The 18,402-nt window shown below is 46.9% G+C and overlaps 1 protein-coding gene across 4 annotated transcripts in view; it reads left to right on the top strand.

Moving 5' to 3' along the window:
• Positions 1-2,996: 2,996 nt before the first annotated feature.
• LOC126536594 (myeloid leukemia factor 1-like) overlaps positions 2,997-18,402 on the top strand; it is a 69,273-nt gene continuing 53,867 nt past the window's right edge. Inside the window, exon 1 of one of the 4 annotated variants that reach the window (XM_055072794.2) lies at positions 2,997-3,166. In XM_055072794.2, the coding sequence (XP_054928769.1) occupies positions 3,114-3,166 (53 nt within the window). In that variant the 5' untranslated portion in view covers positions 2,997-3,113. The remainder of the gene's footprint in view (positions 3,167-18,402) is intronic. The other 3 variants (XM_055072784.2, XM_072287438.1, XM_050183628.3) reach the window with 3 other exon arrangements.

Genomic DNA, 18,402 nt, shown 5'->3' with positions numbered 1-18,402 from the left:
CTCAAAGGGAAGCTCATTACTTTTCGAAGCGAGATCGGGATGCCTTAGAACGCGCACCTACAAAGCGAGATATAAAAAGGAAGAAGAAATATGTGCTTGCTGCGGTAAAGCTAGGGAGACTATGGAGCATGTTTTGTTAGAATGTGAAGACGTCTACCCCGCGGTCGATTTAGGCGCCACTGGCCTCCTTGAAGCACTTGGGTTCAGCGAGAGCAGTGGAAAAGTAAACATGTTCGCAATAGGCATTAGTAAGAGGTGATTGGAGGATTGGTGGAATAGATGTAGGGAAAAGACAAAAAACGGAGACGTACAAAAGCACAGTTCGCAATAGGGGATCAAAAAATTTGGTGGTGGGAATTCATAGCGTTTTCTTTTAACCTAGGTAGGACATTAAGCGGTATAATAGCAAGAGCTTGGTGGCGCAACCCACCGCCCCGTTCCAAAGGGGACGCTAATAACAGCCATCCATCCATGCACGATCACGGCAGCAGCTCGCATCATCATAAGAGAAGGCAAATTTGCACTTTTTCCCAAAAACCTGGTAACTAACAGTGACAAGTGTTAGACTGAACGACGTGTACTCCAAAACGCGATCCTTCTGCAATATTTCAGCAAGAACAGTGCATTGGTAAGCGCAAGAGCTTTTTTCGAAAGCACTAAGCGAGATATGCAGGACACTGTAGGCCATTAGTTATGTGCAGACAGTAGGCTATGATAGAGAGGAACAGCATATGACTGTTGATTAGGCCGCTTCGCTGGCAGTACTTCACGCACGATGCGAGATTTTTTTCTGCGCATTAGTTGCGTTCAAAACACCCGCGTATACGTCAAAGATCACGTGAGCGTTAACAGAGAGCCACGCATTTTGTTCTTTTCTTTTTGCTTTGCTCCTCCTCTCTTCACCACCTTGCTTCATTTACCGCGAGAGAGCGTTCCTATCGGGATGTCGGTCCGAGTGGCGGCAATGGAAAAGAAACCTGCCATGAGTAACTACTTAAGAGCGAAAAACGAAATCAGGAAAGAAACCATTTATGATAACTCAAATAGAAGCTCATTACTTTTCGAAGCGAGATCGGGATGCCTTAGAACACGCACCTAGAAAGCGAGATATAAGAAGGAAGAAGAAGCATGTGCTTGCTGCGGTAAAGCTAGGGAAACGACGGAGCATATTTTATTAGAATGTGAAGACGTCTACCCAGCGGTCGATTTAGGCACCACTGGCCTCCTTGAAGCCCTTGGGTTCAGCGGGAGCAGTGGTAAAGCAAACAGGCCCGCAATAGACATTAGTAAGAGGCGATTGGAGGATTGGTGGAAGAAAAGTAGGGAAACGTCAAAAGACAGAGACGTACAAAGGCACAGTTCGCAATAGGGGATCAGAAAATTTCGACGTGGTAGTTCATAGTGTTTTTTTTTTTTTTCATTGTTTAACCTAGGTAGGATATTACACTCTTAGGCAAAGTTACACCCTTTGGCTTGCCCCTTCTGCCACACAACAATAATCGTTATCTGCCTTGATGCGCTTCCTTTCTTTAACGCTGCGAGCCCGGAACTTTCCAGTAACGAACTGCACGCGCGTTATCAGAAGGGGCACTCCAAACGGTGTAAACTGTTCTATGCTGATAACACGCGTGCCGTTCGTTACTGGAAAGTACCGGGCTCGCAGCGTTAAAGAAAGGAAACGCATCAAGGCAGATAACGATTATTGTTGTGTGGCAGAAGGGGCAAGCCAAAGGGTGTAACTTTGCCTACACACTCTTAAAACGGTTGCACCCTTTGGGGTGTATATTTGTCCCACAACGATAATCGTCATCTGCCTTGCTTGCGTTTCCTTTCCTGAAAACTCGGCGCTCGCTATTTTCCTGTCGAGAACGCTGCGTCACACTGATAAGGCGCATGCCGTTCGTGACTGGAAAGTACCGGGCTCGCAGCGTTAAAGAAAGGAAACGTGGGCAGCACGGATGACGATTATTGTTGTGGGACAAGATACGCCCCCAAAGGGTGTAAATTTTTCTAAGAGTGCACTCTACACTCTTAGAAAAATTTACACCCTCTGGGGCGTATCTTGTCCCACAACGATAATCGTCATCTGTCTTGCCCGCGTTTCCTTTCTTTAACGCTGCGAGCCCGGTACTTCCCAGTCACGAACGGCATGCGCGTTATCAGTGTGACGCAGCATTCTCGACAGGAAAGTAGCGAGCGCCGAGTTTCAAGAAAGGAAACGCAAGCAAGGCAGATGACGATTATTGTTGTGGGACATATATACACCCCAAAGGGTGCAACCGTTTTAAGAGTGTAAGAACAGTTTACACCCTTTGGCTTGCCCCTTCTGCCACACAAAAATAATCGTCATCTGCCTTGATGCGTTTCCTTTCTTTATCGCTGCAAGCCCGGAACTTTCCAGTGACGAACGGCACGCGCGTTATCAGAAGGGGCACTCCAAAGGGTGTAAACTGTTCTATGCTGATAACGCGCGTGCCGTTCGTTACTGGAAAGTTCCGGGCTCGCAGCGATAAAAAAAGGAAACGCATCAAGGCAGATGACGATTATTTTTGTGTGGCAGAAGGGGCAAGCCAAAGGGTGTAAACTGTTCTTAGAGTGTACACTCTTAGGCAAAGTTACACCCTTTGACTTGCCCCTTCTGCCACACAACAATAATCGTTATCTGCCTTGATGCATTTCCTTTCTTTAACGCTGCGAGCCCGGTACTTTCCAGTAACGAACGGCACGCGCGTTATCAGCATAGAACAGTTTACACCCTTTGGAGCGCCCCTTCTGATAACGCGCGTGCCGTTCGTTACTGGAAAGTTCCGGGCTCGCAGCGTTAAAGAAAGGAAACGCATCAAGGCAGATAACGATTTTTGTTGTGTGGCGGAAGGGGCAAGCCAAAGGGTGTAACTTTGCCTAAGAGTGTATAGTAGCAAGAGCTTGGTGGCGCAACCCACCGCCCCGTTCCAAAGGGGACGCTCATAACATCCATCCACCCATCCGGTCAGCCGCAGAGGCATTGGAGGCATCGTCGCACTGTTTCGGTCGTCACTGCTGCTTTAGGCTTATAGTTGGTTGGTGGTCGCTGTCTGCGGCAGCACGGTCTGCGGCTCCTCCCGTCGATCAGGATGGCCCTCTTCGGATCGCTCATGAGAGACTTGGACAGCGACCCCTTCTTCGGGTGAGTATACATCATTAGTCGATCCGCGCGGACCAGCTTCGCCACGCCAGGGAGTCGCCCAGCGCTTCTGGGCGCCCACCCTTGGCTTGGCAACAGCGGCCCCTTCGGCATACGCTCGCTCTGAGAGAGGCGTGCACCCTTTGTGCTGTGTTTGAACCCGTGCGTTGGCGAGTGGTGTGTGCACTTTCACAAGCGCATAGCCAAAGGTTCTCGCCCCAAGCGCGGCGCAGTGGGAATATCTTCTTTCCCGCTGTTGCGCGCACATTACAGGCCACGTCGGCAGGCGATCCTGTCGTTGGCGAGTTCTTGCACGACTGTGGAACCCTGCTAGGTCCATCTCATTTTCGGGTGCTCAGTGCTTTCTAATGATACCCCCGGACGCTGTGCGAACACAACGGGCTGGTTGAAACACAGCAAACGGGACATCGGTGGCTGGCCGCGATTACTTGTTGCGCAAAAGAACGGACGTATGTAACCTTGGGTCTGCTGCGTGCTGCTTCCTTGGAGCGGGCCACACGGGCAAATTGCACTTCAGGGCCCCAAATGTCACTTTGGCAGTGCGCTGCTAAGCGAGAAAGAAAAGTGCCCGTTGAAATTGATAGAAATGGATAAATTAGTATGCACAACACACCTTCGTCATTTAAGCAACGAAATAGTAGTGTATAATATATGTCAAACAGCATTTCGAAAAAACTTCGGTCCAAATGAATTATTTAGGGTTGCGCAAAAAGTGATTTTTTAGACCGAATGCAATACGAATCAAACTGAATATTGACTACTTTTTGAATAGCTTTTGAATAATTAACAGCCATTTTAACAATTATTATTAAAGTGTGTTTACGACCTAGTATTCATATGGTTAGCGAGTTTGTCATTATTTTGCACATTATGAAGAGTTGTTTATTAAACGTGCAAATGAAGCATTAAGAATAGATTTCTTCGCAAGCACAGGAGTGTGCTCATGAGGATGAAATTTATTGTACTTTTGATGCAATTCTGTTTGTGCACAATTGATATTTCAGGGTGGTATAAAAATATTTGTATCTGTGAATTTCGGCAATTCGATTTGAAGACTGAATCGAATAGTATACGATTTGTTATTCTAAAGTATTGAACATTTATACATCCCTAAATTGATTGCAGTTGCAATGACATCAGTCATCACAAGCCAAGACACCCGAAACAAGCATAGAAATAATGGCAGCTTTCATTCCAGATCTCGTGGGGACGCCGAGAGCTTTTAAAGTCGCAAAAAGGAGTGGCTCAAGAATAAGTGCTAGCTCTGCATTGAGTTTTTTTTTTTTTTTAGTTATTTTTAAAGCACTGCTATCGGGGCTACACACTTAGTTGCAGTGAAGTGAGTTTGTCGAACACACTCGCTGGCCAGTGCACTGCACAGGAAGCATCACTAGACCTTTCTGTCTGATAGCCTGTGAATGCCACGTACGTGATGAGTGCACTCGCTCAAAGTGTCACAACTTTCCTTTGTGGTTTTAGAATACCGGTCGCATTGTAGGAAAATGTGGCACCACTGTTTGTGCTGTTTCAGCGTAATATATGGTTGCGGCTGCACAAAGAAATCTTTCTTGGAATTCACTCATTGTGTGCCTATATTTCACCACATGTAGAGAGAGAACATATCTTTCCAAATTTAGCGACCGCAGCACTACTTTATGTGACTACTTGCGTTTCACATGTCATTTCAGAGGGAGTATTGCTGAATAACACCTGAACGCGTGCTGTAATGTCCTCTGGCCCTCTGAGCAAGATACCAGCACCCTTTCTGCAGGGCCTACTTGAGGCTACGATCCCATCATGATGTGTCTATGTCCACAGCTAGGCAAATCTCATGTATATAAATTTCGTTGCGACTCTCGGGCTGTGCAGCCTTCTGAGTGCGTGAAGTAGGGATGGCACGAGTACTGTCGCTCAGCAGAAGGTTTATTGAAAACAGTTTCTCAAGAGCAACGAGATGCCTGTCAACAAAGGAGGTGACAAAATCGGTGGTGACATGCACCAAGTGTAGTTAAGCATTTAGCTCGAAAATGCCTCCTTAGTTAAGTGTGATAGATGGCTGGCTCACACAGGACTGTGCATGCTTTTCCATTTGGAAAGCTTTGGTAATTTCATGGGTGTGCGTACCTATGTGCCTTATGAGAATGGAAGTTTTTGTGAAACATGGCAAGCAGCCACATGACCAACAATGACTTGTTACATGAGAGCTGCATGTACCCTTTTGGTCAGTTAAGAATGTTCCTCTCAGGCGAACATTGGCCAATTTTGCCTATGCAAGCTTTGCTGCAAAACAGAAGTAAATGTAACGCCCTTACAACAGCATGTATAGCCAGTGGTACTGTACTGTACATGCTCCGACGCACTGTACATGCCCCCACCCTCCTATATTTTATCATTGACCACAAAAATGCCACTGAAATTTGATTTCATTGCCTCCTTCTCCCTTCTTTAGTCACACTGTTTCTTTTGTTACCCTCTATACTTTATTGGCATGTGTTTTCAATAAACCTTCAGTTCTCTGACAGTGCTCGTGTCATCCTTACTTTTCCTTGTCTTTTTGCACTGTAAGTTGTGAATCTGTTACAACTCACCCAGTACTCCATTCTTGTTTGTCCACCTAGTTCTTCCTCCTAAAGGGACAATAAACAGGGACAATAAACAATAGACCAACCAGGAAAACCTGGAATTCTTAAGAATGTTGAGTAGTCTGGAAATACTTAGGGAAAACTCGGGGAATTTGTGCTTCTATCAGGGAAAGTCATCTGTAATTTTAATGAAAGGGAACAAAAGTTCAGGTAATACTGGCTCGAGTTACAAAGAGGAATTGCAGTGAATCGTCTCTGATGCCGTGTCATCGGCTGGAGGAGTTGCTGGTGTACAGTCAATGACAGACTTTCCGGAGGCTCAATAATTTCGACAACTTCACGGCACCTCCACGTACCCCATAGAGTCAATGTATAAGAACGTCTCTGAAAACGTATCTGAAATTTGGGACGCAATAACCCTTTGCCGTCCAATTTTCCAGACTTGCCATGAGCACAGGTCCGAAATGGCATTAATCAAAGCCACCACCGCTGCCGCTTTGATTACCTCACCGCCTTGAACCGGTGCTCTCACACGCAGATGCGCTGACAGCCGTAGCTACCATTGCGGCAACGCTAGGCCTAGCTGTTTCGATGTTCGCTATTAAGCTTCTTGCCGTTAAGCGCCATGTTTTTCATTGAAAGAATTCAATGAGCCCTCCCCCTGTCTTTGTGATGCTCGCGAAGCACGATGCGTTGCATAATGCTGGTTCCCGAAAGTCAGCTTCACCTCAATACAGCAGTGTCACAAAGTATTGTTGTAAAGCATAACAAGCGTGGGAAGGGCAATTGTTGCGGGGCACAGTATGTATTCCTTAATTATAAATGCGTGCATCCCGCCATCTCCTGTCACAGTATGAGAACCATTATGCCTAATAAATGCACTTGCAGGCCTTCAGAGCTTTTTCAGATGTGCCTGTGGCGATTTGAGCCCTTAAGGGCAGTAAAAGACACATATTTTTTAACTGCCCGAATTTTCGGACGTATTTGTGGCCCCTAAGAAGTCCGAAAAAATCTGACGTTGATTGTACAACTGACCAAGAGGATGCTTGGTCTGTGGGGTGAACGTGCGGCGGAAGGAGGATGAGAACACTAAGGACCTACGCACTCGGGAATGAACAGGAAAGGAAGCATGCTGTCACTTCATTGAAGAAGCTCGAGCTCACAAAACAAAGTATTGGCTGACGAGTTTGCGAACCCCTGGTTTAGAGTATTGTTTCAAAAGTCTAATTTCGTTAAGTTCATGGTAGTAGAAAATTAAGGCCTAGCTTCCATTTTTTTGTTTAGTGCCAAAACCCCAGCGCTGGTGCATCAGTGTTGCAAATGTATCTTCTGATATTTTGGCCATTCAATAAATGTTCATGAACCTTGCCAAGTTTGTTCTGTGGCACGTAATGTGGTCCATCTTTGCTGATGTAAAGCTCACTGACCCCAAACAGATACGGTAAAGATTCGTGACTTCAAAGAGTTGGCGTTAATGCCACCATAGTTTTTTTATTCTATTGTGCCTTGTCAAGACTCCCGTCATGGCAAGAGTGGCTTTTTTATGCCATTGTAGAAGTGCAATTTACCAGTACTGCTCAACTTATTTTTCTCTTAAGTGACCCTCTTGCATCAAGTGAAGTATGGGCTGCCCAGCCATATTTGATCTCTTATCCACTCCACTGTCTTCTAGTCTTTTAGCCCTTTCCCTACTGCAAAAAATCACAAACGTTGTAGCAAACTTACTGGAATATTTCTGTTCACTCAGTTTGTAGAGATTTTTTTTCTGAACAGAACAGTACCCGCTTTTTCAATTCAGTAGGGTTGCATTATTTCCCAAATTCCGTGAAATAAAAGTTTGAAGGCTTCTCTGCACAACATTCAGGTTTTGCAGTGTGGTGCTCTGTGGGACTATATACGCTGCGAAAAAAAGAATATGAAAAGAAAATAGTCTAAGCGATGCAAAACATGCGGATAAATAGTGGCTACTTTTCGATAGCTCCAAAACCCGCTGTATTTGCTCAGTGGCTGTGGTGTTAGGCTGCTGAGCACGAGGTCGCGGGTTCGAATCCCGGCCACGGCGGCCGCATTTCGATGGGGGCGAAGTGCGAAAACACCCGCGTACTTAGATTTAGGTGCACGGTAAAGAACCCCAGGTGGTCGAAATTTCCGGAGTCCTCCACTACGGCGTGCCTCATAATCAGAAAGTGGTTTTGGCACGTAAAACCCCATAATTTTTTTTTATAGCTCCAAAGGCATTGTTAGTAGATGAAGGAACCGCCCACTAGCAGTCGTAAGAATCTTCAGTCCATCCACATAAGTCAGTCCTCAGAGGAGAACACATCACTTTCTGCTCCCAAGGAAAGCTTCATAGAGCTATCATCTGACGAGGCGTCATAAAAAAAAAAATTGCAGCAGAGCCCAGCTCACGATGACTGTCGACGATAATATGTCGGCATTGAATCAATATAGCGATGTAACATATTGCCACCGTCGAAATGAGTTGTGTATGAGGTGGGTACAGCAGTGGGACTCCTCTTTTGTGCTTCCCTAAGAACACTGTGCCATCTAGCACTGCTACTGTGAAGCTTGTGCATGGCCTCCAAAATTCTTTGCATGCTGGTGTGTGAAAGCTAAAAAAACGGCGGCAGTCTGGCTCCTCACTGGCGTCTTAAAGCCCCTCAATCTCCAAAAGTAGTGCCAACCACTTCCCTCCTCCTCCGCTCCACTGGTGCACTCTGCACGGCCTCGACAGTGGCGCCGCCTATGCTGGCCCTGCCTTAGCAGACAACGGCTAAACGCCACCGGAGGGAATCCATGGAAAAGTTTGTTCGAGCCCTGCGGAGCAGGTTTTGCTTCATCAGTCGGTAACTGGCCTTAATAATGTCGTGTTGGAATCGCAAAAAAAAAAAATAGAGAAAATGACCATTATTTAAGGCGTAAAGCACCCGCACGTTGAGAGTTTGTGTTGCTGAAACACGACACATGCACACGATGTGCTCAGACGCGCGTAATTACCTCAGTTTCATGTTTTGACTGCGTGAAAGTATGTGTATGGGGTTTCATAGGTGTATCTACATGCCTGCAGGATACTTTTGTTCGGCCGGCACGTGAGAGATTCCATCTGTGTGGGGCAAGCAGTGCCTAGCAACAGGGCCACTTCTGCTCCGCGCCTTTTACAGATGCGTGTAGCTCACACGTGGGTTGTGGCGGCCATGAGCAACATTTTTCATGTAGACAGTATTGATAATTTTAACAACGTACCAGCACATAGAATCGTTTATAACAGTGCAAGTGGTTGGAATTAGATAGCAAGTACGAAATTGATCGGACAACTGAAAGAGTTTCCGAAAATAATTACCCCCCCTCATTAGCACCACTAACACTTTTGTTGAAGTGCTCATATTATATCTGTATACTATGTGCGTCTGTATTCTCTTGCGTTGTAAGTTTTCGCAGGGAAGCAGTGTTGCTTTAACCAACTTTCAAGGCACACAAGACAGAAAAAAAAAATTGATTCTTGGGTTTTACGTGCCAGAACCACGATCTAAATATAGGCACACTGTAATGGGGGACTCCGAATCAATTTTGACCAGCTGGGGTTCTTTTAACGTGTTCCCCATGAACAGGACACCGGGGCTTTTACATATCGGCTGTATCGAAAAGCGGCCGCGATTTGATCCCGCAACCTCTCGCGATCAACCCATCTGTGCATACTTTTGTTGCACTGGGCCAGCAATGGTGGCTGGAGTGCGCTGGAAAGATAAAAATATACAACAGTGCGCCACATGCTTCCACATGACAGACTGGCCGATGGAGGAGCGGAGGAGGCTGCAGCATGAGGAGGCGTGGAGGAGGAAACGCCGGAGAGAGCGGGGTGGCAGGAAGAGCTAAGAATGGCTCAACTTTTGGAAAATTGAGGGGCATTATTGCATTCGGACATGCTGTGCCATCTAGTGGCACTACCAGGAAATCTGCATGTAGCCTCTGAGACTAGAAGCGTGGTGCACCAGTGCCTGTGAATGACAAGAATTGTTCCCTCGCTTGCTGCACATTTAGTGGCACAAACTCAATGGCCCAAACAGGCAAGAGGTTCATTAAAAAGTGACACATACCCTGTGCACTCATGGCTCAGCTAGCTAAAGCGTTGGCGCAAAATGTGTTAATTGAAATGTGGCAGATACCCCGTGCATTTGTGGCACAGGTAGCTAATGCGTCTGGGTGCTGTCTTTGAGGAACCCTTGTTTCCACTCAGTATTACATAAAGTTAGATCTTTTTCATCATTTACAGTGCCACATTCCCAGTAGCACATACCTATTTACCCAAATTGGCATCGAAGATGTTCATTGAATGGCACAAGCCTGCTGGCACATATTCAATGACCCAACTTGGCATCAAAGAGGTCCATTGGAGACCAGCACTGACCAAGTGGTACCGTACATATCCAGTACTCCAAGTCCCGCATCTACAGTGACCCACGTTCGCGTGAATGAGGTTTGTTGAAGAGTGGCATGTATGTACATGTTGGCATATACTCTTCTGACCCAAGTTGGTCGGAAGGTTGGTTTCGAACCCTGTTCCCTCTGCACAGCAGCCCGATGCTATACCCATTTGACCACAGACTACCCAGCGGCTCAGGTAGGCAGGAAAACTGTTAAATAACAAACATACATAGATACTCTAAAAAGGTTTAGGCTGTGGTCTGAGAGCAGCTAATGTGGCAGTAAAACAGCAGCAAGAGTCCCAGCAAGAGCGGCGTGTTGCAAATAAAGAAGGTGCACCGCACACGAGCGGCTGCCACAGCCGCTGGTTAGCAATGGCCATCACCAAGGCCATTGCTACAATCGATGCCCTGCTGACAGGTGAGGCCACCTCTATGCGGGTGCAGCACCAGCACCTCGAGCTTGTTACTCCAGCTTGAGTACTGGAAATCGCAGTGGTAACTAGTGCACCAGTGTGTGGCACGATCATCACCATGACGACAAACCTCGGTCTTGTTTATACTGATGCAACCCCTGAAGCAGCTGCTTTCCAAGAAAACGAGATCAGCATTCTCATTGGCTCCAATATTTACTGGGACGTTGTAACTGGCCGTAGCTTGACTATCGCCTCAAGCTACTGCAGTGGAAACCCGTTTTGGATGGACAATGCAGGGAGCCGTTGACAACTCCCAAGATTGAACTGTACAAAGCATCTCTCTGGTTTTTGGTACTGGAGAGTCTCCCAGAGACGATGTGCCATTGAAAGCAACTAGTTCTTTGAAGTTGCCTCTGAATACAGTTGGCATATGAGACATTACTGAGAATGGTAACCAATACAAGTACAAAGCTCCCCTCGTCATGGAAGGGACCGGGACAGCGCCGCAGCTCCTTCGTTCACCGAGCTTCCAAACAAGAGTGCTCCTATCCAGAGAACAAGCCGTCACCATGCCTCAGAAGGGTGGCAAGAAAGGTAGCAAAGACGAGGAAAATGAGAAAGGAAAAGAACACAGGAGCCTTCAAGAGACACGACAGTGACAAGGTTGCCGAACATGGAACGACACCTAAAGCAGCCGCCGCAGACTCGCCTAAGGAACCCATGTACAATAGCGTCGTCGCGAAGTCTCCCAAAGGCAAAAAATGCTCACCTCCTACAAGGCTGTCCAAGCTTAACAGACGAGGCTCAAGGCGATTGCCAACAATAGTTTCATGTACTCCAGACAGTAATTCAATGACGAGTACAAGCATGACAATAAGCAACTACGTCAAGACGAAGGTATACAAGCGCTGCCCTTCTAAAATGGACACCAGCGCATAACAGTCGAACGTTCAATCAGAGCTCAACGCAAGTGGAGACACACTTACTGCATAAATGCTGCATCGAGTTACAAGGGTGCCTGCGATGAAAAGCCACTTGACACCTTCACACTTCTTACTTGGCAGATGTGCAACATGTTTGACTCAAGGGTTGAGCGCTACGCTACCCAAATCAACTTTAATTCAGCATACATCGGCAAGCTTTAACAGATTACTTCTGGAAGCATTGGCACAAGGAGTACTTGCTGCTTCCGCGCTCTGCACACGAGGCAATACCGAAGTTGCCACCAGAACTTCCAATTAGAGATGTCATCCTGGGGTCGAATCTTAAAATGGTTCAGAATTGGAACGGTTCACTTGGCCTTGTCTGATTGGTGAAAATTTTGCGTGCGTCAGAGGCTGTCAGAGACAATGGGGCGGCACCGCAAATTACGATCACTTCACGCGCCTGTCAGTCATTTCCAAAGATGGGTTATCTTTGGCTAAGAGCGGAACTGACAAAGCGGTAGTCTGTTTTGGGTCCCGTTGCTGTGGCTTGGCTGTTCGCTTGCGACCTTGGCTGCGCGCGCTGGTCGCGTGACCACAAAGGCATGCAGGCGTTGCACGCACATGCGTTGGTTGCTTCGGAGGCTATTACTTGCCTTTGTCGTCTGCTTGGTGTTGCTCTTTAGCTGTCGACCACGGCTGGAAGTGTGATACGCGTTCGAAGAAATGACGGATAATGATTTGCATCGCCCCTGCCAGCTTTCTAAGTAGACCTTTTGTAGGCTACGCTATCAACTGGAGGAGACTCGGGTGCAAGCATACCAGTGGTCATTCCACGCAGAGGAAGGAATTGCGCGCTGTGGTTCATCGCCACCAGCCTGCAGCTCCCAGAGGTCAGTCGGAAGCGAAGCATTCATCGGAACGGCCTAGATCTCTGCTGCAGACACTGTCCACAAAGTTGCTCTCGCAATTACTGTGCTGGCCAGTAGAAAGGCTGGGTCAGCTTTCCCGTAACCTCTGCTTCAAAGCCAATGCCAAGGAGATATTTGCATGGTGAGATCGAATTCTCAGTGCTATCGCCAGCATGAATAGCTCGCAGATTGACATTCAGCAATCAGAAGGGTTCAACTTAGGCTAGTCCAGCGCTTCCTTCGTTCGGCTCATAAAACTACATTCAGGACGGGAAGATATTGTGGAGATCTTATGTGGCTGCCCTTCTTTCTCTACTTCGGAAGTGCCACACTTTGTTCCTCAATTTCACAGCACAGTGCACCGTCAGCACCACGCTCTTTGATTTTACTTCATGCAGGCAATGAAGGGTCCGTATATCGCAACGTTCGATTTCAAGTTCCATTGCTTCTATCACACGACGCGCCATAGGGCAGATCGCAGGGATAGCGGCAGCGCAACAGCGAGTGAGTCATGTCCGAGCCGATGACAAAGGGTGAGAAAAGAAGGAAGATTGATATAGTCAGCTAGTAAAGGTGGCCCTAAGAACCAGTTCACGGTTTTGTCGCGCTCGCTGCTTAAGGAGTGCTGGCAGTGAATTCCTGTTGCAGGCATCGTGCAAGCTTCTGGTAGCAGACGACATAGCGCTGCACTCTGCCAACTCATTTTTGCTTACAATACCACCTGTCAGCTGAGAATGAAAAAGAATGACGTAAAAAAAAATTATTTCTGCATTGCATAAATGCCTGGCACCACACGTTTATACTTTAGAACTTGCCATTAACTTATATTTTATATTTAATTTTCAAGCAGAAACATTGTGCAGTGCCTCAATTAGCTCATCATATGATCATGTCCACTTCAAAGGTAGCACCCTGTCATCTATTGGTCATGTCCTCTTCTTCTTCCATTTCCAGCTTGGGAGTGGCACATTTAGTGATGTAAGCGGCGAAGTTAACGGTTCGTTTTCCGAACCGTTATAAAATTCTGCCCCTGGTGTACAACGTCGATTTGCTGCCTATCCTGTGGAAGCTTGCCCGTGTGATGAAACTGCTTCCTGGTAACAACGGAGTCCCTCGAGCGTGCTGCCTGAAGTTGGCATCCAGCTCTGTGATAAGGCATCTCATGCTAAAAAGTTCTTTCGAGAAGCCAGCAGCCTTTAGCAATTCGTTGGCCGCGGGAATGCGTTGCAAATAAAGTACACCGCGCCCGAGCGGTGGCCACGGGCGCTGCTCGTGTAGTTGCTGCCAGATGACGAACGAGTCTGACATCTGGGTACGGGTCTAATCTATGTCATTGTTTGCTACATGGCGAACCCCATGCCTAGCGCTGATGATGATTGGCCAGTGTTTGTTGTCTTTACTGCATTTAACCCTTGGAATGAAAAGGAGCTGTCCTGAAGACCTAAGGGCTCACCTTGATGAGCATGTCATAGTATGTCTTCAGGTGCTGCACATGTACAATATCTCGACCCCAACGGCGCAGGTCCAAAGACGGCGCTCGATGATGCGGTAAGGGCCTTTGAGCAGTAGTTTCAAAGAGAGACCAGTTGCATTGCCATGAACTGACAGCCACACAAGCGTGCCAAGAAGAAAAGTGGGCACATCAATGTTGTCTGCGTGGCTGCTCTTCTGACGCTCCTGGTCAGTTGAAGTTAAGGCCCGTGCGAGTTCATGGCCCTTCTCAGCATGTCTCGCAGCGACAGAAACGGGTACACACTTAGATGCATCATGCCAGTATTGTAGAACTGTGCCGATAGTGTGCAATGGATGGCGGCCGTATAATAAGAGAAAAGGCGAAGAACCAGTGGTGTTGTGGGTCGCGGTTTTGTATGCGTAGATGACAAGGGTAGAATTAGGTCCCAATTTGTGTGGTTAGACGCGACATACATCGCAAGCATGTCGCCAAGTGTACAGTCGAACCGTTGAGTAAGCCTGTTGGTTTGAGGTAGCAGTAGTTGGTTTGTTGGTATGCAGTAGTTGTCTGATAAACAATGCAGCACTGATCGAGGATGGCTTCAACGATTTTGGACAAAGAGACGCGCCTACGTTCATTGAGCAGTTCTTGGGGTGGACTGGGGCGGAGGATAAGACTGCGAAGAAGGAATGCTGTAGCTGCTGGTAAGGGGGCGGTTTTGGCGTATTGCATGAGAGGGTCAATTGTGACAATGGCCCAGCAGTTACCAGCAGTTGTCAGGGGAAGTGGCCCATACAAACCAATGCCGACACGCCCAAACGGCCGGGCAGGGCAAGGTAGAGGCTATTATGTACCTGGTGACTAGGGGCCTGGAGATCTGTGGCATTGGCAATTGGGGCAAGAGCGAACAAAATTCTGAACATAGTTGTACATCCCTCGCCAGTAGTACGGCTGTTAAAGGTGTTGGTAAGTCTTCAAAACTGCCGAGTGCTCACACTGGTGATCAGCATGGAAGGATGCATAGATTTTGGAGCACAGTCTTTGAGGCATTACCAGTAACTGGTACGGTCATCTGAGCAGTAATTACGTCAGTGAAGCAAGTCATCACAAATGGCGAAATGGTAAGCTTGACGATGCAGCATGCGAGATGTTGGTTGTGTTGAATCGTAGAGAAAGATAGAGTAGAGAAAAATAGAGGCAATCTAGTGGTCCTTGCACTAGTGATGATGATTGGCCAGCATTCGTCATCTTTACTATAATACAAATAGATACAAACATTCCCCGAATAGTCTTTGAGGCACCCTAAAAGTGCTAACACATTAATACTTCCTTTTGCATGCACTTTTATTCCCCTGCGGCAGGAAAGCAGCCATGTTCCCCGCACAGGCATCAGTTAGATGAGGCATCAATTGGAGAGTAAAGAGAAAGGCGAGATACAATGGCGCAGCATGGACAAGTCTGGCCATCCAGCATCAAAAATTGCAGCTGGATGAAATTTGACAACTTTAGTCAGCATCGGTTCACTGCGCAAGGTATTTTAGTTCATGGAGACTATACTCGTCAGCGATAAATAAAGGGTTAGTCCGACACGTGTTATATTTTGTTCCATCACTTATTGCAGGGTCCTTAGCTCTTTCTCAAGCCTAAAGGGACACTAAAGGCAAATATTAAGCCAACATGAACTTAAAAGTACCATTCCATAAACCTTACAGCACTTGTTTCATGCCCAGAAAAGAGTTAGTCGAAAGAAAATCGAATCTGAAGTGTGTGCTTATATTTAGAGAAATTCAAATCTCCCACCCCCGAGAGGGCGAGTGGTGACGTTGCGTAAGCCATCACGGCCCTTTTGTGCCCTGGGTGAGTAAAGCACCACCTGACAGACGGCGCTACAGCTTTTTATGCACAACTCAAACGTGTGGCTGTGGAGGAAACTGAGCCAGGGCATAGCAAGGGATTCGCCGCCGCAACTGCTTTTGGTCAAGTGGTGTGGGCCGTTCTGGCATCCCACTACGTCACATGAACCTGGAATTCCCTGCAACTTGCAGTTTGTGCGAGTTTTGCGAGCGATCAAAACCAGCGCAGCACTACACGATACTGAAATTACTGATAGGCAAAAGCACGGGTGGTATAGAGCCAAAAACGAAACCTTTCGACCACCTCCATCGTTGTGACGGGCAACATGAAGGATTTCTTTTTTTTCTTCTATATATTGAATAGAACTGGACAAGTAGCATTTTCTTCTGTCTTATAATGCAATGATCTTTTTATTAGGAGAAGTGGAGCACTAGAGACAGAATTGTGAGTGCCTATGTCATTGGACAAGTACTTGAATGTCCCGGTTCAGCTGCACATCGCATCCTTCATTTGCCTCGATTTTTTTATTACTGAAATTTTGTTTGCTATAATATTGAGGCCTTAGATGTTCTGCAGCATCGATCCATCAATTTAGCGCGACCTAATATTTGCCTTTAGTGTTCCTTTAACCCATGATAGTGTGTGTAAGCGTGACTGAATGAGGGCGCAGGAAGAAACGTTTAGTCGTGCTTACTCTATCATAGATTAAAACAAACTAGCGCACCAACCTGTTTTAACCAAGTTCCTTTAACATTCACATTTCTGCCCCATATGTTAGTACCAGTGCAATGCGATCATTTTACACTTTCACAGATAATGACAAGCTGCCAAACATGGCTTCACGTTGCCTACATTATATGGCCCAAGCTATTTCTAATTTCGGTAAATGTTGTCATAACCTGGGTCACCTTGACAATTTGGCCTAGAAGAACGTCGCTGAATTCCAATTGCAAATTCTTTTTTGACTGAGCTGTTAAACGATACTTTAGTCGTCAGAATATCAATTCTTAAGCCTCTTCTTAGCACATACAAGCTTGGTGTGTAGATTAAGCGGTGACAATTGTGTCTGCACAGTATCAAGCAGCTGCACTACACGAAAACAGCTGAAATATCTGAAGCTCATATGCACTTCCTCTTGAGGAGCCTTGCTTCCAGCCAAAGAGTCGCACGTACAAATGTTTCTACGCACTGCCTGCCTGCACTGTTACCGATTATAGTATGTGACCTTGGTAAATTGTCTAATGTGGAAGAATGGGCAAGCCCCCATTATGGCCGCACCATGCAGCAAAAAGAGGGTGGGAAGGAAAAACTATGCAGATCCTACTGACTGTGGAATTATGCCAACTTATGCGAAGCATGCCCACTATGGCAACGCGAACATGTTCGTATATACCCAGCGGCTCAGGTTAGTAGGCACTGCCATCTCCGCAGTGTGGGAGACTAGATAGATAGGTGCACTCAGAGTGCCTGAAATTTGCAAAGAATGCTCCACATTAAAAGAATGGCAGCGGGGCTCATGATGTAAACACGACGTGGTCCCTCCTTGGCTGAGAGAAAGCAGGGAAGAAAAGTTGGTTAGTGAAGCTCTAAGTCTGGCAGAATGGTAACATAACATTTCAATTTGTTCCATCTTTTCTACAATGACTCGGTTTGAAAAATTATTCTGTTAAGATTGTCACTTGGTGGTGCCCTGCAAGTTCCAGTGTAAAACGCAGTAGCATTATAGGTGGACTTCACCCACTTGGGAGGTATCATCGTCTGGCCTAAAACATTCTTCCAATCCCAAAGGCAGTGCAGTCTAACTTGTAGCGCTAGCTGTCATGAAGAAAGAACGTGCGTAACTGGCGTGAGACACAGGCATCCGCAGATGTTTTAAAGAGCAACATTGGCGTTCGAAAAGCATGCAATTGTGGCCTAATGGTTAGAGCATTAAATAGTTTAATGAACTGTTTATTTATGTTCCTAAAAATAGCATACATTAAGCCTTCTAATCTGGTGCACAAGGAAGAAAAACATTAAAAAGTATCATAAACAAAATGCATATTGCATATGCATATACACATAACTATATAAGCAATAGGTCGGCAATGTGCTTATACTTATTTTACTGGTAGGTACCCAGTGGCAGTTTCCACCTGCATCCCACAGCCACGACGGATGCTATACTAGAATGCCATTATTATGGTTGTGAAGAAGAAGACGCGCCTCGCGGCACAGCCGCATCGCCAACACGCGGCTCGTCTCCGCTCGCGCTGTTGATTGCTGGCGTCCATTTGGACAGTGCTTCGGGCTGCCTCGCCGTTCCCGGTCGCTGTGCCTTCGCATTAGGCGCCACCAATAAACCTTCTCACAATTGGTGGAGGTGCTGGGACTCAAACCCCGTCGCTTGAAACCCTGGAGCTAAGATCAAGAACGCTACCGCCCGCCATGACCGACAGCTCATCCCAAACGGCACCGACGCCACAGTCCGTCACCTGCACCGGCGTTCCACGACAACGGGACCCCAAGATCTTCAGCGGTGCAGACGACGAAGACGTAGAAGACTGGTTTGCGTCATATGAACGGGTGAGCGCACACAACAAGTGGGATGATCCAGCCAAGTTAACGCACGTCATCTTTTATCTGGCTGGTGTTGCCCAACTGTGGTTTCACAACCAC

This window comes from Dermacentor andersoni, chromosome 3, assembly GCF_023375885.2.
Source record: "Dermacentor andersoni chromosome 3, qqDerAnde1_hic_scaffold, whole genome shotgun sequence".
Taxonomy (NCBI): Eukaryota; Metazoa; Arthropoda; class Arachnida; order Ixodida; family Ixodidae; genus Dermacentor; species Dermacentor andersoni.
This window is presented reverse-complemented; position numbering and strand designations above follow the sequence as displayed.